This window comes from Drosophila serrata, unplaced genomic scaffold (genome assembly GCF_035046125.1).
Source record: "Drosophila serrata isolate PLE 108 unplaced genomic scaffold, ASM3504612v1 contig_272, whole genome shotgun sequence".
NCBI lineage: Eukaryota > Metazoa > Arthropoda > Insecta > Diptera > Drosophilidae > Drosophila > Drosophila serrata.
Genome location: NW_028257170.1, coordinates 7,503,742 through 7,527,894, shown reverse-complemented (window position 1 = coordinate 7,527,894; position 24,153 = coordinate 7,503,742). Strand labels below are relative to the sequence as shown.

General features: G+C 41.3%; 2 protein-coding genes and 1 long non-coding RNA gene across 3 annotated transcripts in view; all 3 read left to right on the top strand.

The window, feature by feature from the left end:
* LOC110190510 (Glutamate receptor IB) overlaps window positions 1-17,733 on the top strand; it is a 31,431-nt gene extending 13,698 nt beyond the window's left edge. The window contains exons 6-17 of the mRNA XM_020961032.2: window positions 2,260-2,513; window positions 2,929-3,093; window positions 4,823-5,149; window positions 5,422-5,523; window positions 6,238-6,478; window positions 6,698-6,792; window positions 6,849-7,016; window positions 9,311-9,425; window positions 11,436-11,905; window positions 12,757-13,001; window positions 13,423-13,903; window positions 14,466-17,733. Of these exons, the coding sequence (XP_020816691.2) occupies window positions 2,260-2,513; window positions 2,929-3,093; window positions 4,823-5,149; window positions 5,422-5,523; window positions 6,238-6,478; window positions 6,698-6,792; window positions 6,849-7,016; window positions 9,311-9,425; window positions 11,436-11,905; window positions 12,757-13,001; window positions 13,423-13,903; window positions 14,466-14,570 (2,768 nt within the window). The 3' untranslated portion in view covers window positions 14,571-17,733. The remainder of the gene's footprint in view (window positions 1-2,259; window positions 2,514-2,928; window positions 3,094-4,822; window positions 5,150-5,421; window positions 5,524-6,237; window positions 6,479-6,697; window positions 6,793-6,848; window positions 7,017-9,310; window positions 9,426-11,435; window positions 11,906-12,756; window positions 13,002-13,422; window positions 13,904-14,465) is intronic.
* On the top strand, window positions 14,634-17,733 carry LOC147643527 (uncharacterized). The gene has a single exon (XR_015271832.1). It is a non-coding gene; the product is annotated as an uncharacterized LOC147643527 (long non-coding RNA).
* Window positions 17,734-20,178: 2,445 nt separating this feature from the next.
* On the top strand, window positions 20,179-22,125 carry LOC110190719 (membrane metallo-endopeptidase-like 1). Its single transcript, XM_020961341.2, has one exon. It carries the CDS (start codon window positions 20,179-20,181, stop codon window positions 22,123-22,125), a length of 1,947 nt encoding a protein of 648 aa, XP_020817000.2.
* Window positions 22,126-24,153: the final 2,028 nt, after the last annotated feature.

Genomic DNA, 24,153 nt, shown 5'->3' with positions numbered 1-24,153 from the left:
CACAACTTAACACTTGTTCACAATAGATTTCTAAAATGTTTATTTACTTTAAGTAAAGATTAGGAAAATGTATTATTTTTATGATGTTGTTATAAATTTAACACTCTACTTATAATATTAATTGAATATACCCCCAAATACCCTGTATAACATATATCTATATAGTCTCCGGCATAGTGCAAATCAAAGCAACAACAAATTGGAAATGTATTGAGTACGCTTCTCCGCCCGTGCGTAGCTGGGGGGCGTGGCAATGGCCACTGGAAGTGGTATAGCAACAACAATGTCTAAATCAAAATCCAGCAGAAGCCAGAAGCAAAAAGCAAATCCCATTTTATCCGCAAACATAAATTGAAGGCGCATTGAAGTTGCACCGCCATGTCTCATGCGACATCCACCGAGAGCCAGTTGAGATTTTTCCAGCCATCCTTGCTGGATTTCCCTTTGGTTATCCCCAGCACTTAAAGAAAAGAACTCGGAGACTGGTACCCTAAAATACATTAAAAACTATGAATAAATAAATTAAAATTTATAGACTCTTAAAGCTCCAAATAATATTGTTCTGAATATTCATATCAATATTTAATATTTCAACTTGTCTAGTCCAATACAATTCATTTATATCTAAAGTAAATACCTTAAATTCCTCTCCCATTTAAGGTAGAACATTTCTCTCAGTGTCGGCTTTCCACAGCTCCTTCATTTTTCCTTCGCTTTTCTTTGTTTGCTGCGTAGCTGTAATACAAATCATCTGTCCGTCTGTCTCCTGGGCTCTCTGTTTGTACGTATTCCCCTGTCCGGGGCGCATTGAATCGTTGAGTTTTGACTCGTAAAGTTGAGGCGAGTCCTTCGGGACGTAGGATGCGAAAGGAAGCTGTAACAACAAGAAAAAAAAATAACGTGAAAGACAGGCCGAGAAAGCCAGGGGCCCTGAGCTCGGTTTAAGTGCGAATGAAAGCAGTTAGTTGCAGCCATAACTCAATAAGCACAAATGCAAATTGCGCTGGCAGAGAATTCTCAGAACGCAGCAGGCCCATGATAATTCCATACTCACTCCGAAAAAGATAACGACGACCAAGTGGTCCAAAACTTGGCCTTGCCTCGGGACACTGACTGGTTTGGCCAACACATGCGGCAGTTGGCCTAAATACTAGAGCCCTATCGCCACCCACTTGGGAGTATCTGCTAGATACGCAGTGGCATGTACGCATCCTTGTATCCGTTTTCGGTAAATTTCAAATTGAAACTGATTTTGCTCCTTTGGCTTTTGTTTGTACGGGGAAATGGGTGGAAATCGGGTGGCAGTATATGGCCTATTTTCAGACAAAGCAAATGTCAAGGCACAGGCGACAAAGAAGGCTGGAAAATTCTAAAGGCCGTGTTCTAAAAGATTAAAAATTTAAACAGAAAAAATGATAAATACAGAAAATTTAAAGTTAAAGGTGTCTTAAATCGTATTTGATATTAAATTGTTTCGAAAATGTAAGACTCTTCCATCCCCCCAAAGTTTAAATTAAATAATTCAACATTCAATATCCTTCCAAGTACGTTTTAGTCCTTTCTATATTTAAAATATATTAAGTAAACAGAAACCATATTCTGCGTACACTTTTTTTCATGGCTTTTCATGGGTTTTTCTTTTGCCATTCATATTTTTGGACAAAAACAACAAGTGTGTGGGTGGGTTTTTACATTTGAAAAGCTCATAGAAATTACCTTACGGCAGTCGTAAGACTCTTATCAAAGTGTTGGGGAAATTCTCTGGAAAATCCAGATAAACACCACTGATTTCATCAGGTGAATAGCAAAGTTTTCAGTCTAATAATGAGATTATATAACTCTTACTTCCGAATCATCATTCAATTCCTTTCGGCCGAGCTGTGTGCATAAGCAGATTTAAGCGTGAATTCGATATTTGGTCGGGTGGATGAGGCCATAACCCCTTGACTCGCACCCCGATTGACCTTACAGGCATTAGACCACCCTTTTACCCGGGTTTCCCGTACGCAGTTGCAAATGCTCGTCTTGTTGATAAGGGATTGGGATTGGGATTGGGGCGGCCCAAGGGCCTGGGGCTTATTCCTTTTCAGTGGCTAACGACTCGCAAAACTGTTGATGGCCGTAATTTGTGTGGCCCTGCTAATGCATTCCTACGCAGCATACATATGTACGCACTTATGTATGTGGACCACCAAACCCTTTCTGTGTAAACTCAGTTAATTAACAGGATCACACTCTTTGCATCCCCCTTACCCACAGGTCTGCTGCGCCTACAGCAAATATACCAGGGCCTGAAGCCCGGCAACGAGTCCTTCCAAGTGGAGCTGGTCAAGCGCATCTCGAACGTGAGCATGGCCATCGAGTTCCTGCACACTTTGGAGCAGATCGGCCGCTTCGAGAACAAGCACATCGTCCTGGACTGCCCCACGGAGATGGCCAAGCAAATACTCATCCAGCATGTGCGCGACCTGCGCCTGGGCCGCCGCACCTATCACTATTTGCTGAGTGGTCTGGTAAGTGTCGCTCTGAAGCATCCACCCTCAATCATGGCCTAAACCAGACCGTAACCAAAACCAACCATTCCCACACAAAAGTCGAAAAACAAATCTGTCACCATTCCTATTCCTAACAGTGGAGTGAATTCCATACAGTTAATAACTAAAGGAGTTAATAATAATAACTTGTCTTAATACTATTTAATTGAACTATATTGAAATTATGAAAGTATACTTTATAATTACTTATTTTAACACTATCCTTGGTCTATTATTTTCTTCTTTTAATATCCTCAACTATGTTGAATTAAATTTTTAATTAATTTCAATATATTTTAGCCTTGTCCCAGGCTCATTACCCACATTTTCCGCCACTGTTCCTGCCCAATACAAATGTCCAACCAATTTCAATTCCATTGTACTGCTGTTTCAGGTCATGGACGATCGCTGGGAGAGCGAGATAATCGAATTTGGTGCCATTAACATCACAGGATTTCGCATCGTGGACACGAACCGGCGGCTGGTGCGCGAATTCTACGACAGCTGGAAGCGACTGGACCCCCAGATGAGTGTGGGCGCTGGCCGTGAATCGATTTCGGTGAGTAGTGTGTGGCCCCCAAAACGAGGCCATCGGTTGTAGTAGTTGGAGCACTGGTCTTGGGCCACTCGTTTGGCAGTTAAATATTTGCGGGGATTTAATGTTGACCGGAGGGAAGAGAGCCAGCCAGGACACGAGACACGGGACTCTGAACACAGCATATTCTGTAGCATAGTTTGCGGCGCTTTGTCGCTGCTCAGCTCTCTGTTTGCACTAGTGTTTGTGCTTGTGCCCGTGTTTGTGTTGCGTGTAGTCAAATACTCGTGCTCTTATTCCACATCCACTCTAGTATTCGCATCCGTACATCTAGTGTACTATAGTATTCCTGCGACGGATTTCAGATTTCACTTTTAGCACAGCAGCAAGGGGGACAGGAGAGACAGATAGCCATCGCACAACTTGCAGTCAAAGGCACATGTGTCCTTGCCTCTTCGCTTGCTGCTCCTCCGTTGTCCTTGTCAACGGGGCAGGGACACAGACGGGTACACTAACCAGGAAAAAGATGTTAGTTCTAGAAAATGTGTCAAAGATAGTCAGCTTAATAAATAAATAGATTTGAGAGAACGAATTAAATATGTGCATCCTTTTTTAATACCTTTATATTATTCCTAGCTATATTAAATATTTATTTTAATGCAAAATAGTTGCATCTTTGGCTTTGATAAATATTAAGTGTATATTAAGTGCTATTTAATTTTAAAGCTCTTATTTTAATACCAATATTTCAATTAGTTTGTGTAATATAAAAATATATGATGGTTTAAACTCAGTTTACAGTCGGACAACTGACATTTTTGGGCTCTTTTCCTGCTATTTAAAGTAAATTTCAACCGTTATCTTAACTATTTTTTCAAGTGCATTAAAAGGCAGCCCTCCGACAGCATCAAGTTTGGTTTAGTTTGCGCTTGCTGGCTGTTTATATTTGTATTTCCTTGGCATTATCCTTGTTGACAAAGATTTCACTTTGTGGCGCTTAAACGTTAGTTGAATTCAGCTGCAGGCCAGTCCAGTCTCTGTCCGGTTCGGTTCAGTTTAGTCCAATGTCCAGTGTCCTTGGTCCTTGGACCGTTGTCCGTTCTATTCGGTCCGTTCCGGTCTAGATCCTGGACCGTTGCTGCTCTCTTTACCATCGCTTGTTTGTTTATTTGACTTGCGTGCGAGTGTGTGGAATAGGGGGAAATTCACATTAAAGTCTTTGTGTGGCATTCCGTTTCGCTCATTTCGTGTTTGCCCAACAACTGGCGGCAGTAGGCCAGTTTAAGGACTCGTTTTGGCCGGCGGTTAAATATTAAATCAAAGTTTTGCCGCTCCTTTGTGCGGGTTAATGTGCGACACGTTCCCGGAATCGAGTCCCGACGGGGCTCAGAGCTAGCTTAGAGGTTAACCCCCTTCTTCATCACCGACACCTGCCCAGCGCAGGATAAAGGAAAAAGGAAAACCCTGCCCCCGGAGGGCAATGGCTGGCAAAATTGTGAATAACAGCGTGTAATGCACTCATTAAATGCCAGCAAGTAACCGCCTCACCAGCGGCGACTCCATGGGGGGTTTTTTGATCCTGATCCAGAATCCTAAATGCTTTTATTTATGATTTATAGGCAGGCTCAAGTTTAGCCGAATAATAATGGGAATACAGAAAGCTAAATAAATTATATAAATAATATATAAAGCATTTTAAATTATATTTAGAAATATACTTTAAGATAAACTGAAAACCCCTTCCGTTTTCCAGGCCCAAGCGGCGCTCATGTACGACGCGGTCTTCGTCCTGGTTGAGGCTTTCAATAAAATCCTGCGCAAGAAGCCCGACCAGTTCCGGAACAATGTCCAGCGTCGCAGCCAGACGCTGATGGTGGCCCAGGCGGCTGCCTCGACCTCCATGGATGGTTATAACTACACCGGTGGCGGGTCAAATGGACCAGGTGGCAGTGGTGGTGGTGGCGGTGGCTATGCCGGCAACGATTCCGGCGGTTCATCGCGAGCACTGGACTGTAACACGGCCAAGGGTTGGGTGAATGCCTGGGAGCATGGCGATAAAATATCGCGTTATTTGAGAAAGGTGAGTTTAGAGAGCACTCATGTTTCGCGTGTATCGCGATGATGATGAGGTGGACACAGTGTAGCGACATTGCTGGTGACATCGATACACCTGACAGCCAGCCAGTCAGGCAGGCAACCATCCAGCCGGGCAAACTGACAAAGCAATTAAGCACACCCCGCACACACACACACCCACAGAAAGTTCCTGTTTTATCACCCACTCTAGATCCGTATTTGTGTAGCCTCTATATAACCCTCTGCTTGGTATCTCTTGGCTCTTCCTCTCCGCAGGTGGAAATCGAGGGCCTAACCGGGGACATCAAATTCAACGATGACGGCAGACGCGTCAATTACACGCTGCACGTCGTCGAGATGACAGTAAACAGCGCCATGGTATGTGTTTTCCAGGATACCAGTTTCCCCAGACCCCAGTACCCCCAGTTCCCTGTATCCTGAATTTCCCAGCCCTCAATTCCCAGTTCCCAGCTCTGTTAGTGTTTTGTGTAATGGCCCGGACTGCATTAAGCCAGTCGAAGAAAAGTTAAAGCACAATGAAAGTTTTTGGCACTTTTTGAAGCAATTTTCAGGTAGTTTTTTGGATAAGAATAGTTTAATTTTCAATGAATTAAACAGCTCAAGGTTGAGAAATATAAACAGACAACATTAAATTAGATTTTAATATGAAACCACAGTTATTTAAAGTTTAAAGTTTCTGTTGGATATTCATTAAAAACTTTTATATAATAATAAATTTGCTGTGCAAATTCAATCAATTTATCTAACTTTAAGAACTTCTAAGGACTATTATCATTTATACAACAAAGCAAACATTGAGTTATCCCATTTTAAAAGTAGGTTAGTTTAACTCCCTACCCATCTCCACCACTTTTGGCCTTGTAAAAAACCGTCTAAGCCGAGGCAAATTAAATTGGCCCAGTTCTCCGGACTTGGAAATAGCAACTAATGCAGACTTAGGCAAATATCGATTTGGTTCGTTCTCCTCTTGGGAGCAAGGTGTCGATGGCTGCATTATTTATGGCCTGCCCAGACCGCCTCAGTAATTTGTAATCTTTTGGTGGCTTTTTCTCTTTTTCTTTGACCTCGCAGGTCAAGGTGGCCGAGTGGAATGACGACGCTGGACTGCAGCCCCTAAATGCCAAGTATGTTCGTCTGCGTCCCCATGTGGAGTTTGAGAAGAATCGTACATATGTAGTGACCACTGTGCTGGAGGAACCCTACATTATGCTCAAGAAGGCAACGCACGGGGAGAAACTGCTGGGAAATGAACGCTTCGAGGGATACTGCAAGGACCTCGCCGACCTGGTGGCCAAGGAGCTGGGCATTAACTGTGAGTAAATGCGTGATGCCCCCCAAGTCTGGGTTAATCGGACGGAGAAGTCACCGATTCGGAGCATTTAAAGATATATTAGCTTTCACTTTGATTGCGTATTTAATCAATTTGAAATTTAATAAGCTTTATAATTATCTTTTCCTTAAGCATTATTTTCTTTCTTTATGTTTTACTTCATTTTCTATAATTTAATTTCTCCGTGTGCATCAATTGCAGATGAACTGCGATTGGTCAAGGATGGCAATTACGGGTCCGAGAAGTCAACAGCCCACGGCGGCTGGGATGGCATGGTGGGGGAGCTGGTGCGCAAGGTGAGTCCTTACATCTCCTATCCACCTGAACCCATCTGAAACTCCTTCGCCTGCAGGAAGCGGATATTGCGATTGCCGCCATGACGATTACCGCTGAACGCGAACGTGTCATCGACTTCAGCAAGCCGTTCATGTCGCTGGGCATCTCCATCATGATTAAGAAGCCAGTGAAGCAGACGCCCGGCGTGTTCAGCTTCATGAATCCTTTATCACAGGAAATTTGGGTGCGTATATGTGTGTCTGTGTGAGGGGGGCAGGGAACAGGATAAGGCTAGGACCCCGGGCTTCTCGGGGATTCCCCTTTACCTTTTGGGCCACCTGCCTGCACTTTGCTTCATTGGCGCTCAGCGAAGCGATGCAGCAGAGCAGCAAATATCCAAGGATATTCAACCATACATACCCAGACTTTGCCAGGACCCGAGCCACTGCCAGCACATTTTAATCAAGTCGCAGACGGGACTTTTGATATTGCACAGACGGCACTTGGTATTGCCTCCAAATTTCTAATTATTTCCCGTCACAAACTGTCTCGGACTGCGACTTAAAACACACACAGCGAGCGCAATGTGTTTATTTTCACTTTGGTAACGAGTCAAAATGTTGCTAAAATTGCGCTGCATACAAATGAGTAAAGTTTTTAAACAATTTCTTCATTTCTCGCTCGCCAATGTTTTGTTTTTTCTTTCACTCCATTTTTATTATATTTCTGGGCCGCGTCTCTTACTCCTATTATTTTTATTTTTTTACTCGCTTCTCGAGGAAAAGTTTGCGGCAAAGTTTCGACTTGTATATTTATTTCTTCTGGTTTCGGCTTCAACTTGGCACCACGTAAGCTCCCAAAGTTTAATAGAGTAAACGACAAAGTTTTTGTGCTTCTGCCACTGTTTGCCTTTTTTTCACATTACTCGCATAAACAGCAGTGGAGTGCCTGGGAGCGGGAAATGGGAGTTTTCCAGGAAAACGGCGACGGCGGCCTTCTCCAAATTACGTGGCCGTCAAGTTTTAAATTTTACGCTAGTCTCAGCGTCCGAAGTTTGGCGCTCGAGGCTTGTTTAAATAATGGCAACCCATCAAATTTGTATGAGCGTTTAGTTGATGTTTATGTTGCACCCGGGTGAAACCCTCCTTTCCCTCCTGATTTATTTATATACATAGTTAGTGGCAGTAGGAGTAGCTGGGTAGACAATTAAACAAATTAGATGGGACCCAAAGCAGAGTCAAAGGGCCGGGCTAATGCGCTGTAAATGCGCAAAATTATGACGACACTGGCTGTTAAATTTACGCACAATAAAAAATTCATAAAAAAAGGGGCACAGGACTCTGAAATCCGAATCTCGAAAGTCAAAGAGTGTTGACGACAGCGCGACAAACGCGAAATTAAATGCTAATAAAAGTCGGCGAACAGCGCGCCAAAGTGAAAGCTAATGCGTAATTTGACATGAGCTAAAAAATTACAAATGCAAATTAGTTTCCAGGGGTCGGGTGAGTCGAGTCTCTTCCCAGGCTGTCAGGGCTTCTTCCAAGGGGTTGTTGGGCCAGAGCGAAAGTCGGGGGCATCGGGGCAAAGGCAATGGCAAAAGCCAAGGCGCAAAGTTAACAAGCTAATAAAAAAGTCTTTTACAAAAAATTTATCATAAATTAAATGAAGCATTTTAGCTGCACCCACACACTCGCTGAACACAAGCTGAAAGGCAGCAACAAAGCAGGACAATCCTACTTAGGAGGGAGCCAGTGAGTGTGTGCCAGTGTGTGCGAGTGTGTGGCGAAGCCATTGAGGCATATGAAAGCAGTGGCGACAAGGACACACCTTTCCTTTCCTTTAGATACGCCGGCGAGCACAAAGACGCGTTTCATAGCAGCCATTCAGGTGCTGACAGCTTCGAAGCAACACACAACCAACCCACACACTTTGAAAAAAAATCTTAATTTTACTCCTATCTTAAATATATATATGTTCTTAACAATAAAAGTCTAAAGTTGTCCTGCTGAAAGTGTTTAAAATATAGCTAGTTGCATTGACTAAAAATTGTCAGCCAGCTTAATATTCACGCTGTGCGGCCCTGTTCATTTAAAAACTATTAACATGGAAAAATTATAAACATCAATTATGTTAATTTAATGAAAATTAAGTCGAAATTAGTTTTGTGATGATAAAAAACATTTTAATGTGAAATTAATTGAATCTTCATTTCATAGATTATAATTTTTTCCTGTGCAACAGAAACAGTGGAAAATGGTTGCCAGACGACAGCCTCACAGCTGCTGCTGCTGCTGCTGCTCCTGTCGATGTCCTTGGTTGCCATTGTCTTGCCCCTCGCTCCTCCGCTCCCTCGCTCCATTAGGTTAATGTTTCGTTATTTTCTAGGAAGCCCCGGCCGCTTCCGCTTCAATTAGTTAAGAAAAAATTAATGAAAAAAAGCAGCATCACAGCACAGTGGCTGCTGCTGCTTGTGGCACAGGTGCCAGGTCTCATGTTTACTCACTCTTCTCCTTTCACCTCTCTTTTACCTGCCAACAGGTGAGCGTCATCTTCAGCTACATCGGTGTGAGCATTGTGCTGTTCTTTGTGTCGCGCTTCTCACCACATGAATGGCGGCTCGTGCAACAGTCGCCGCAGCAATCACAATCGCCAGGTAAGTGCACGTACCTGTATCCCCCCCCACTCACCTGTTATTGCCTGGAGCCAGCCATGACCCAACCACGAGGTCTTGGTTAGCAATTTAATATTGAATATATTTGAATAATGTATTAAATTAAACGCTTCCGATGGGGGATCCATAATGGAAAAGTAACGTCGGTGTTTTAATGGCGAAAAGTCACTTAACACTACTGTCCAAGATAAAGTAGAGGAATATTATTATTTTTTAATTAAAGGAATAAATAAACATATCCTCGCAGGATATTATAATTTTAGTCAGTGATTGACTCGTTTCCGACCCTATAAACCATATATACCATTGATCAGCATTAAAATCTGAATCGATCTAGCCGTGTCCGGTTAAAAATTATTTGTTTTTCCGAAAATGTTCCAAAATTCCACAATTTTATAAGGGGTTACATCGTTAAAATTTTCAAAAATTGATTTTAAAAATGGATTTTTGTAAAACTCTTTATTTAGTATGCAGATTTATTAATCTAATAAAAACTAACATAGAAAAGCTTTCCGATTTAAAATTGATGATTTTTGGGATTAGCTGGGATGTTTTCAAATTTTGATTTGTCGAAAAAAATGTTCATATAAAAATATCTATATTTCCGATACCATTCTACAATTGAATTCCAACCTGTAGGAGTATATAAGCTTCAGCTTACCAAAACTAGTTTTCTTTCTTGTTAATAAAAATAATTTAATACGATATCCATTTAACATTCTTAAGATTATGCATTAGAATATAAAAAATAGATTTAATCACTCCAAAACTTCAGACATGCTGCTTTTTAATTACCAAAAATAATAATCTTTGCAAAATTATTCAAACATGTTTTTACATAAGAGTATCCAAAGTTTTTCCTCAGTGCAGTTCTTCTAAAAAAATCCCTGCGTTAGCTGAAAAAATTAAAGGCTATAGCGGAAATTCCCCAAAAATGTCGTAATTGTATGCATCTGCTTCAACTTTTGACTTGTTTTGCATTCGATTTCATTTGATTTCATGGAAATTCAATTATTTCAATTCAATTTTCCATCGCTGCCGCTGCTGCTACTGCTCCACCATCTCTGTTGTTATTGTCGGAATTCTGATGACAATCAGACCGGGAAAATCGCATATGAACTGACAGTTTGCAAGGGCGTGTAAGAGCGCTGTGGAGTGGCTGTTCATAACAATCTATTGACATCCTGCAAAACATCCTTAATGTAATTTTAGCGGAAAGTAAACAAAATTGTGTATGCAGGCAGCGTTTACAGACAGTGTAAAAACGGAGATAGACAAACAGAGACGCTGCTATAGCAGCAGATAGGGTATGCCAAGAGGGAGGTGCAGAGTGCAAAATAAAATAAAACCTGGCATAGAGAGTGCAGGGCAAAAATCGAAAGGACATGGCAGGTCCTCGACAGAGTCAAAATCAGCATCCACATCAGCATCACGAGCAGCAGCAGCAGCAGTAGCTCTCCGTGTGGACTAGGAGCAGCAATGTCATCACATCACATCACATCTCCGACTGGCAGTCAATGGCTTTGCAATTGAAGCAAATGGGGAACAGAGACTTGGCTATGGGTTTGATTGCATATCAATTAGAGCAGGCGCAAAAAGCCAAGCCAAACGAAATGATTGAAACTTGGACAGTCGACATGGGCACGTACCGACAACTCACTGCCGACCCTTTTTTCTACAGGCACACAGAGAGAAATTAGTGATGAAAAAAAGGATTTTACTTAAGGCTTAACTTACCTAAATAAAAACATTAAAGGTACTTAAAATATTTTAAGTTTCAAGATCAGGTAATGATTATTTAAGTTTAGCAAACAAGAACAAATTCTTTAAAACCCTTACCAACCCCCAGGGAAAAACTTTCAATATTATCTCAATTCAAAATCCCCATCTAGGCACCATTTTTTCACACTGTATTAGCAGACTGCGTTTGCCGTCTGTGGTTTCGCTTTGTGGCCAACTCACAGGACCCTCTTTTCATCCTCGCTCTTTCAGATCCGCATGCACATCACGAACAGCTTGCCAATCAGCAGCCGCCTGGCATCATCGGAGGTGCTCCTATGGCCGTGCCCGCTCCACCCGGACCACCCACTCCGGGTGCCCAATCTGCAGCCGGAGCTGCCGCACTGCAGGCCGCTCTATCGGCTGCCGGTAATCCGGGATCCGGAGGCTCCTCATCGGCGGCGGTGAACGAGTTTAGTGTGTGGAATTCGTTCTGGTTTTCGCTGGCAGCCTTCATGCAGCAAGGATGCGACATCTCACCGCGTTCGGTGTCTGGACGAATTGCAGCCGCCTCGTGGTTCTTCTTCACATTGATACTGATCTCCTCGTATACGGCCAACTTGGCCGCTTTTCTCACAGTGGAACGAATGGTGACACCGATCAACTCGCCGGAGGATTTGGCCATGCAAACGGAGGTGCAGTATGGAACACTGCTGCACGGCTCCACCTGGGACTTCTTTCGAGTGAGTTGGAAAAGGATATTATAAACTATTAAACATTGAAATCTAATTTAAAGATGAATGAATTTAATACTAGAAAACCCTTTGCTAGCTACTTTAAGCATTTCTTTGCTGTTACTACCAAGCACACATTCCTTGTTGGCCGGAATTTGTCGGGAGTTATGTATCCCGATTGCCTGGCAGCCAAATTAATTTCGGGTGCTCATGTCACACTCATTTGACAACCGCACAATGGCCAAATCAAAGACAATAAAAGCCAACAGTCGAGAGGCAGAAAACCATTAGAATTTGCGAGCTGAGCCTTTTGAGACGTCAAAATTGAGAGGAGCCCCAGCCGGGCCAAGGATTAATTTGTGTTAGACGAGAAATAAAAAGCAATTTGCCGCTCATCCCGCCCTCCTTTTTTGCTGTTTCAGCCCCCCGATTTCCCTCGATTTCCCTTCAAATTCCCTGCCATTCGGGGCCAAAAATGCAAAAGAAATGAGACGCAATTCTATTTTTTATGGCTACATTTATTTGAGATGCTTTTAAGCACACTTACGCTCCGCTGCCTCACCATGTGAGCAGATATTTCTTTATATATATATATATATATATATATATATATATGTATATGTATATATTTGGAATGTAGATATATATATGTATACAGTGAATGGAAAGAGACTAGGAACCCGATGCAGGCATTACGCTGATGGATGTCCTGGGCGAGCTGGTGTTCCTATCCGCCGGCATTCGACTGTCCCGGGATGCCAGCGCGTATCTGCCGCATATATCCATGCTTTACTCTATATTTCCTTTCGTTTCATTTCGTTTCGTTCTTTTTTGCCATCACTTTTGGACCGTGCCCGCAGCGCTCCCAAATCGGACTCCACAACAAGATGTGGGAGTATATGAACGCCAGGAAGAGCGTCTTCGTGAATACCTACGACGAGGGTATCAAACGCGTGCGCACCTCCAAGGGCAAGTACGCCCTACTGGTGGAGTCCCCCAAGAATGAGTATGTGAACGCCCGCGAGCCCTGCGACACAATGAAAGTGGGCCGCAATCTGGATACAAAAGGATTTGGCATCGCCACGCCACTCGGTTCGGCGCTCAAGTGAGTACACAAGGAGAAAATAGGGGTACTTAGTCGAAATAATAGAGAACTTAAGCTGTATCCTGTTAATGTATCAGGTTAGGTTTCAGATACTTTTGTTTTCTAATTCGAACGGGGTATTTTTCTGTTATTTATTTGAGAAGTATATGTATGTGTTTTAAGGGATTTAACTTTGTTCTGTAATTATTATGGTAGAAACAAGTATAATCCATAAAAGGGATTCTTTTCTCCGAGTGTAAAGCAAGGAACACAGAAACCCGAATAGAAAAGGAGCCAGAAATTGATGCCATTTTTGCGGGATTGGAATGGGAGGTTCTACAAACCCAGATGAAAGCTAACCCACATACTTAACAATGGAACCTCCACTTTAATGCCACTCTTCACCCTCTCCCTCCACATTCCTCCCCCTTTCATTCAACAGGGACCCCATCAATCTGGCCGTGCTGAAGCTGACGGAGAACGCCGAACTGATCAAGTTGCACCAGAAATGGTGGTACGACAAAACGGAGTGCAGCATCCACAAGGAGGCCTCCGCGCACAACGAGCTCTCGCTGAGCAATGTGGCCGGCATATTCTACATCCTGATTGGCGGCCTCCTCGTCAGCGTGTTCGTGGCCATCCTGGAGTTCTGCTTCCGCAGCAAGGACTCACGTTCCGCTTCCAGCGCTTCCGGCATGTCCATGTCGATGGGCATGGGCCGTGGCATGGGCATGGGCATGGGACTGGGCCATGGCGCGGGCAGCGGTAGCCTGGGCAAAGCCAATGGCTCCATGATGCTGGGACCCTCCAGCGCTGTTCCCTCGACGCACACACATCAAAGGAGCGGTCTGACGGACACCATGCACGCCAAGGCGAAATTGACCATTCAAGCGAGTCGCGACTACGACAATGGACGCGTCGGGGTGAGTTGTGCACTGCCAAAAATATTCTAGTTACTTAAAATATTAAATATTAATCATATTAAATATCATAATTATTTATTTTGGGATTTTTTAAAATAGAAACTTTGATTGTTGGAGAAACCGAATAAACGAGATTTTTTCTATATTAGAAAACCCTTTCAAAAATCCCTTAAAAAAAGATCTTCAAACTTAAATAAATCGTAATCATTTACTTAATAATATCAATAATTTTTCTAAAATATTATAAAATATTTATAAATTGTAATTAATTCTGCTACAAAATGTTGCAACATTAAATCATCATCTACATACTTCTAGAAACATTTTTATTGGATTTACAATTATTTAAATTATTATCAATAAAAACTATTTTCCTTAAAGGTCTTTATGTTTTTCCGAATTTAATTTTTCATTTACACTAAAATATACTAAAATGTACCCCCCGATTTTTGTCTCTGTACATGGATACAATTCGAAATTGCGACGCGTTCGTCCTATTTTTAACGCACTTTCGATGTGTATCCGGACAGTGGTTCCGATTCTGATTCTAATCCACGCACAGTACCTCAATTGTGCCTCGTTGCAGTACTATCCGCCCGCCCAACTCTCGGCCACGCCCCCCGACGCCGGGGACGCGCTGCACATGAATGCCCACGGGCAGGTCTGACATGAGCACGCGCAGGAGTCGCGCCTATGACGCACGCCCTGCGCCCCCACAATCCGCCGGATAATGGCCAACAGCCGCCAGGAGACGGAGAAAATGATGGGTGGTGGAGCCGCCTCCGTGCCGGCCACCTGCTCGAGCAGCATGAACGGCAGCCACGAGGGCAGTCTGACTCTATCGCCGGGGAGCGGTAGTGCCACACTGATGCGGCACTCGCCGGACATCAACCAGCAACATCCGTATGGCAAGTAATTGTTAGGAGGAGTATGCAAAGATGAGGCTTAGCCATAAGGATTCTTAGTTGTAAGTGCCAAAACAGACAACTGTCGCCAATAAGACACTCTCACAAGCCATCACAAAATGTCAGGGACTCGTCAACAAAAATTGCTGCATACTTTGAAGGGCGAAGCAAGAGGCTAAAGGATTTCTTTGGTATCCTTATAAATATGGTTTAAAATGTATAAATAATATTTTTAGGTTTTATTTTGTTTATTTTAACTCATTGTTAAATTTATTTTGGGCATTTTAAGAATAACGTTATTCGTAGCTTAAATGCTTTGTAAATTAAAATCTACAAGAAATATATTTTTCCTGCTTCTTTGTACTGCTTTTAATTTCCCAACTCCATAATCATATTATTTTGTTTAATCTTTATTATTATTATTTGAATTCTGTATAAATTTTTACTTAACGTAGTCTGATTATACATTTATTTATTTATTATTTATTCAATGATTATTTCAGGTAAAAAAGTTTTATTCAAATATTTATGCGATTTGTTCAGCTGAAAAGTGAAAAGTCACAGCACTGGGAACACTTTATAGCGATTGAAGTCTTTATATTTATGGTTATTAAAAACACAATAAGTGGCACAAGACTTTTGCAATAAATCTCAATGCCCTGGAGGAGGGTGGTGCAACAAAGTATGCAGCTTTATTTATGCGGCCACATTCAAACAATTGCGCTGTGCAATCAGTTGGCAAATTTTTTTCGGTTAGCCTGTCAGCAAGGCAATGCAAATTGAACGGGATAAATTATTGCATTACTGTTAACAGTCAGCTGAGCTGAGGATCATTTCCAAGGGTAAGAGGGATGTGAGATGAGGTGCCAGGATAAACACGGAAATGACAACAAACAAGGAGCACAAAGGACAGCACACATGAAAAACACGAAATAAACATAGAGCTGCATACACGCATATAAACACTGCAATTCATTGCATTTAAATGACTGATTAATATTTTTAATAAACAACAACAACAGCAACAAATATGTCGCAACTCAATAGCTAAAAGAGAAGGGAATTGTGAAAGCAAAAAAAAAAATAAAATTATAAAAACGCACACAAAACATGGGATAAGTGTTCATAGCGGGATTTCCAGTATTTTTCCCCCCTCAATTATCATTGCGGGATTTGTTGTCGCGTATTTGTTTATAATTAAATTATAGAAAACACTGGCAAAAAACGCTAATGAATGAAAAAGCGGACTAGTGCCAGACGGGATGGAGGCGAAGGCTCCAATGCAAATATTGTAATAAATTAATTAGCGCTAAATAAAGAAAATAGTTTACCCATAGTTCGACTCATGAATGCAGAATAAACATTTAAAAAAAACCTGAAACATGGCTGGAGTGGCCAGCAAGCAGAATTTTAATTAAATTTATTTTAATTGAAATTGTTTTGATTTAATTTTTTCCAACTGACTGAGCTGTGCGAGAAGTGGCAAGTAATCGCAGCTTATGAATTTTGTTTCTCTTTTTTTCAACATAAATATTTTTGTAGGTAGAAATTCATTTATGTACCTTAGCCCCTCCCCCCAAATTGAGTAGTTACTAACTATTAGGATAGGTTAGGATATAATGTTTGAATTGTAAGGCAAATCAAGCAACAACAAGAGTCGCAAACTTCCGCATTGAATTTGAAACCAAGCCAAAACCAGGATGTAACTCTAAGAAATAAATGTAAAAACCTAATTGTAGTTAAATTTTTAGCATATTTAGTATACTTTGCAGTGGCATGGATCAAGTTCTTTATTGTACATAAAACACGAGTCAAGCAGTAGTTGATAATAACAATAACTGAAAGAAATTATATAAAAAATACCATAAAAAATGATCAAGTCATATCAAAAGACATTAAAAATGGTACTAAGATTATCAAAACTAACGTAAATTATTTAATACAAATAATATGAAAAACTATTGTAAAATATTTATGAATTTATATTGTTGTTAGCTGAAATTTATGTGTGTTTATGCATAAGATCAGAGGATTTGTTTTTTAAAATTGGATATATCCGAGCTTATGTTTCCCATTTCTTGTGCGTAAATGTTTTATAAGCCGGGTATGTGGACTCTAAACAATAACTGTTTGCAGGTGAATTGCATTTAAACTCAATTTTTGTTATTTAATCTATGACAAAATCAAAACTCAAATCAAACAAAGCCGCTAAAGTGCATAAATAAATTTAATATCAATAGTAAACAAGGCGAACGCTCAAATGAAACTACCGAGAAATATGTGTATGTGCCAGTGCAAGAGTAAATACCTATAAATATAAATGGTAAACTGTCTAAGCAAATAGTATTAATGCATATATATAAACATACATATATCTACAAATATGTAAACATGCGAACAAACTAGATAAATGTGTGTTGCCAAAATGGACTACGAATCAAATCAGATAATAAAATCCAGAGACAGCCCAGAGTCGAAACCGAATTAAAAAACTCAATTGACACAGCAGCAGAAGCATCAGCAGCAAGCGAATTTTGCCAGCGGCAACATGACTACAATATTAAAATATTGAATAGATCAGAAAACCATTAGGATTAAAAAAGCGTTAGACGTAAGTAAAAAATCAAAATGTAATTTTATCCGGTGACCATTTCATTTGATTTATTTGATATATACCCAAAACAACAACACTCACATATAGCCGTGTACAAATTTCGATTTATTTGTAAAATATTACCAAAGTAAATACATGGAAATGAGCAGCATTTGATATATTTATTAATATTTAGCAAACATATTGTTATCAAATTGCATTTAAACTGCCAAAAATACACAGAGGCGACAACCCGAAACCAAACTGAAGGCATAATGAAAGCAAACACAGAGATGGTAAATAAAACTAGCATAATAATAAACATTTTAAAAGCTTGTGCATTTTCACTGGGGATGATGATGGATCGCCTGCGCAACAAATGAATATTTCATCCCTCCCGTTTTCCATTCTTCCAGCTTGTCGTTAATCCAAATGAATTAAGACAAATTTGGCTGAGCAAATAAACCCGGTCACCGGCTCCGGCTTCACGCTGCTCCAAGTTGGCTTCTTAGGTACGAGAGTGGCTAAGAGCATTTGCACAAATTGACGGTCTACCGCACTTGCCACATGCGGCAGCTGAGAAATGCCGTTCCAAGTGCGGAGCCTTTCGCACACAAACAGTAAATGTGAATGTGAATGTGGGTGTGGGTGTGGGTGTGGATGTGGGTGTGGATGCCTTTATTATGAGGTCGCCGTGTGCACTGCAGTGACATGAAGTACCCACCGCCCAAATATTCTATCCAGCCACCCAACTTGCAGTCAAAAGCACCAGAGATGAGAAAGGTTAAATCCGGAAAAAAATAATAAATAAATATACAAAAATGCAAAATAAAAATATACAAAATATATATATACATATATAAATAGAAAAAAAGTTTTCGAAACGTAGCTAAGACCTTTGGTTAAAGAGCTTTTTAGTTTTCTTTTATGAAACATATTGAGTGTTTCTTTTTATTCGCTTAGATGAACACACCAGGCATCTATTTTTCAAAGAAAATATACTGATATTATGATGATTATTATAAGTTATTTTAAGTATTTAAATTGTCTGGATTTTTAATTAATTTCACATAAATTTTACAATATGGTCAAGGTGCATAGAGCGATTTCCCATAACATCTCCCTAAGGGCTCACTCTCTTCGCTTTCTATAAATTAGATTGTGTAGTCTTGTTTCTTAGATCAGACAATGTATTAAAGCTGTTTTCTATACCACTAAACTATAGTTTAGATATTTTTAAACAATAATTTAGTTTAGATTTAAATGAATAATATTTTATGAATTTATTTAAAAGAAGTATTAAGCTACATGTTCTTTAAATTACCGCCCATCACTGTGCTATCCTTGGTTGGCTAGGCTTGCTCCTGCTCCTGATGATTTCGGTAAACTATTTACAGGATTCTCGGGCTGTGTGTGTGTTCGCAACATGAACTAAATGCGTTTGCGGTTGAATTGTTGCCTTGCCGCTTGTTTTGTTGCCACCAACTCCAGTGCAACATAATTAGAAAGCGGAATGGCGGCGGGATGTGAGAGGCTGACTGGCTGGGTGGCAAGTCGGAAGTCATGATTCACGAGTGCCGCACACGCCGCAGTAATTAACACACAAACGAATGGCCAAGTCAGTGGAGTCCGACTGCCAACTGAAGGCCCAAAGGATGCCCACGCCTGTTTGCTTAAAGGCCACTGGAAACCTCAAAAGATCTGAGCCACACACACACTCCGACTCCACATTAGCATAAAAAGCATTGGGCCAAAGCGAGTGGGTTTCGGGCCAAGGAGCCTTCGTCCTGCATTAGCCTTCCTCCCTTCCTCCACATCCTCCCCTCCAAGTAGCCCTTGGGGTATGAAATTTTCCATTTGACAAGTGCCAAACTTGGGCCGTCATAAAATTAGCGCCGTTTTTAACTTTGCCCAGCGCACAAAAGGGCGTTGGATGGAAATGGGAATGGCAGTGGGAATGGGAATGGGTATGTTGGGGTCACATAGCCTTAGAGATCCTTTTCCTCCCACCACCCAAAGCTAACCCAGCAACTACCCCTCCTCATCTATAAACATACAACGCCAAGCAAATAAAGAAAAGGCCAGCGAGAAGTGGAATCATAAAAAGTAAACATTCAAAATGTTAAAGCTCTGGTGATGAGCTCGTGAGCGGGAATTCCAGAATATTTTCCCAAAACATTTACTTAATTTTTATATATTTCTTATACCCGTGAAAGTATTAAACTTTTAATCAGAAGCTTGTTAAATTGTAAAGAAGTCATTTCCAACCCTATAGAGCATATATATTCTTGATCAGCATTAACAGCTGCGACGATCTAGCTATGTCAGGTCAAAAAATGAAATGTTCAAATTTTATTCGAAAATTTCAAAAATAGATAAGGGGCTACATCATTAAAATATTCAAAAATTGTCAAAAATTTTAAATTTTTTTTAAATTTTAAATTAAGTAAGCAGATTTATTAACCTTGGAAAAATGAACAAAGGAAAGCCCTCCGAATTTAAATTAATGCATTTTTGGCTTAGTTATGAGTTTTTAAACTTTGATTTGTAGGACAAATTTGTATATAAATATATGAATTTAAAGAATAATCTTAAACATGCAAGATTAAATGCTATAATCAACTCACTTAAAGATGATTACAAATTGTGCCGAAAACTGGCGTGCTGATCTATGACCCTTGTTCTTATCAGTATCTCTGACAAACTATTCTCAAAAACTTCGCTTCACAAATAAATACGTCTGATTTCGCCTCTTGTTCCTCAGTTATTCAGAAAAGATGGAGGGAATCACTCGCTTTTTGTGTCTGCTGTTGCTAATTGGTTTGACTCGATCACGGCATCCCAGCCCGGATGAGGCTGCTCTGGATTTCATATATAAAAACCTGGATGACACTGCCAATCCGTGCCAGAATTTTCAAAACTTTTCCAGTGGAAAGTTTAAGATTCTTCACACAAAAGACAAACTCAACGATCTCCGAGACTCAATATTTTACGCGTCCAATGGCAAACTGCAGATAGTTTTGGAAGCTCTCAAAGATCGCGTCTTCATCGACGAGTCCAGTGTGGAGGGGAAGGTATTGCGGTACTTCAACGCCTGCCTCAATTTCAATATTTCAGATTCAACTTTGCTTTTGAACAGCTATCTCGAACTGATGCCACCAGGCGAGGATCTCCCCTGGCCAACGTCTAGATTCCACGGTAGTAAATGGCCCAAGGAGAGGTTCCAGTGGCTGGAAGCTCTGGCTGGACTTCGTCGATTTGGCATCGAAAATCTTCTGTTCCGGATGAATGTCATCCAAGATTGGTACGAACCAAACCATTTTGTGATATTCCTTAAACGTTCGACATATTCCAACATCCTGTCCGAGGATATTATTCGGCGCATTGTGACTGGAGTTGGAGTCCCAAAAAAGAACTATATATCAATTAATACTTTAGTAGACGGCATTGCGGCTCTGGGCAGCGATCTGCATAATCTACCACAGGAAGAGACTAGACTCTACACACTGAGCATTGAGCAGTTTGAGGATCAGACGGGAATCCAGCTATCCAAGTACCTAGAAATCACCTTTGATCGGCCATTCGATCCCAGCTTCGAGGTGAAGCTCGTGGGGATCGGGTACTTGGAGGGTCTGAAGGCGGTTATAGAGAAGCATGAGAAGGAAGTGGTGGTTGGGTATATGATTACTGGCATAGTCTTCTCGCTCATTAGCCTGGATATAATGCAGAAGGTCATAAGTAACCAACCGAATCAGTGCGCGGCTGCAGTGCATCGCCACATGGAACTGGCCAGCGAGATGCTGTATAAAGACTACTACTTTCGGCAGGGAAGACACCAGCGGTATGACCAGGAAGTGCAGAAGGTGTTCGAGGTGTTCCGTTCAGCCTTTCTGGAGAGGATCGACAAGAACCGTCTGAACCTAACAACCGAACAGCAATCCTTTGTCAAGCAGAAGCTACTTGCCATAAAAGTCAGACTGGGATCTCTGCCGAATATTGCCAACCAGCGTCGTTTTCTCCACGACTTTTACTCCGATCTTGAGCTGGACATAGATACGGCGGACATGGCAAGAATCCAGTTAAATATTATGGAACATAACACTCGCCACACGCTAGAGCAACTCGATCGAGCCACGCCCAGGGGCAACCACTTCTTCCTGCTCGAGGAATACGGATATAAACTGCAAACTGAACCCCATGACAAAACGATCAACTTGGTCGTAGTTCCCTATGATATCCTACAGGAACCCTACTTTTCACCGGATCAACACGATGTCTTCAAGGTGAGCCTGCTTGGGTTTTCAATAATCCGCGCCGCCTTGGAGAATTTCAGACCATATTTTATGCGCTTTGACAACGAGTCCAATTATAGCGAAATTATGGATAATTTTAAAGAGAATTTAGCGTACGTAGAGGCAACGAACTGTATGAGTCTTTACGAGGAATCCTCAGTAAATGATGAACATTTGATGGATGTGGTGGCCCTGGGGCTGGTCTATGATGTCTACTTCGGAGAGGACTCCAAGTTCAGCCAGGAACAGCCTAACTTTACCAAGTTGCCACTGAAGCAACTCTTTCTGCTCAACTTTGCCCAGAACTTGATGGACAAGCGGAGGACTGTGAGGCTTAACCAGGCGGTGCGCAATCTTAAGGACTTTGGCAAGGTCTTCGACTGTCCAGCTGACAGTGTCCTTAATCCGGAAATTAAATGCGAAATATGGTAGGGAATTTACATAATCAAGTAATGATTTGTAATTTAAACACATCCTAAAGCTATTGAATTATCTAAATATACTTTAGAACAGGAGTTTTTATTTGTAGTCCTTATTTTTCCACGGATTTCCTCAGTAAAACCAGGCTCAAAATGATTAAAATGTATGTTTAAAAACTCTCACTTTCCTCACGTTAGAAAAGTGTCATCTCTAAGCTAAGGCCTATACATTTTTGACCACCTTAGGATTGACGAACACCCCCATCTCTTGGTCTCCCTCGACTGCGGCATAAAAACAAATGAGGCCCCAAACGTGCACTGGCACTTTACTCGGCGGGCGGACGGGGTGGCCCAATGGTGCGTTCCTTGATGAAATGGCACACATTTCGGCCGAGGTCCGGGCCATTTCTCATAGCGAAAGTAAATAGGCGACCGGGCCAAAGGGCGCTACTTTGATGGCCCTAATCGATCAAAGGCAAACGCCAAATCAATTGCCCAATGCCGCCTTCTGCAAATTCCGGGTTTCCCAAGCTCCTGGAATTCGGTAAAGGCAAAGGCGATGCCGGCGAATCACTTACCATAATGAGGGCCTAGATTGTCCAGACCGCCAGGCATACGTGCTAATAAATCTGCCCGAATGTGTTTATTTATTTGGTTGCCGTTGCCATTGCCGTTGCTGTGGCCGTGTCCATTGCCATTGCCATTTCCATTTCCATTTCAATTTCCATTGCGATTGAGCCTGTCACGGCGGGACTTACAATTTTCATTGATTTATGCCGACCGCGTTTGTCGTTTTAAATATTTATCGAAATGATTGGCGTCCACTTGCCTTACATCTTAATTATCGGGCCGCATTGGAATGGAAATGCATGAGGGCGGGGCTAAAGCGCCTCAATTTACATGGCCATGGAGTACCGAATGCCCAGTGGATTACACTGACCAGCAGGTTTTACGGTTCAAGTGGGATTAACGAAGCATGTGGCGATGAAAATAAAAGCATGTTTATTTGTTGAAAAGCGAATGATGCAAGTATGGGTATAACTGGTGAATCCTTATTTTCTTTTAAAGACATTTTGTTTATTTCTTATTTATTTATAAATTTATGTTAGCATTGCATTACTCTTACAGGGTATTACAATTTTCTGCAGATCCTGTAAAGAATGTGAAGGAGTCGTTTTGGAGCCCATAAATTAATTTTATTTGTTTGGTAATATTATTATAAAAATAAAAAAATATAAGTAAAATAACGTTTACTTTTCATCCGAAAGCAACTACTTCTTCATCAGCAACTCACACGATTTTGGAAATAATGGCAACTTTTTATAAATATTTATAAATAACTGATAAGATTATAAAATATTAAATATATATTTCTATTCGATACTGATAGTACTTAACATGGAATCACTTTTTTATGCTAAATGGAATGGAATGATGAATTTTGTTCTTTATTTTACAACCATTTTCAATCTATAAATTAAAATAAAAGAAAGACCTTAAAATATACATTTCCTTTTATACAAACTTTTACATAATTAAACGTAAAACAAACCGCTGTTGGCTAGTGTATTCCAATTAGGACGTGGCATGCGTGCTTCGAGTGCAGCTCCGTTTATTCCACTGTTCCGACGGCCTTAATGAGCGGTCATCTTCAATTAATGTGCAAAATATGCATTCACCATTTTTAATTTATTTTAACCATTCCGCCGCCTGCCTGGTTGAGTTGTGAAACGCGACCGTAGGAAGCTGCCAGCCCGCCATATCACTTACCTTGCATATTTTATTGAAATTCAACGCCCGCATGTAAGTTTTGCGTTGCCACTGACGCTGGCCAGAGTCCACGTAAATTGCCAAATTACGTTGCCAGCATTTCAAATGCGTCCCGGAAACCCCAGAGGGACGAACGGTAGGTAACCGGAGTGGGCCAGCGCCGTCCTGTCTGCGTACGCCTTAATTACCAGTTATATTAGAACCGACCGACGCCCCACACTCCTCCGGCCCCTTCCTCGGAAGGCTCGTATTTTTGGTCCTATAATTGATA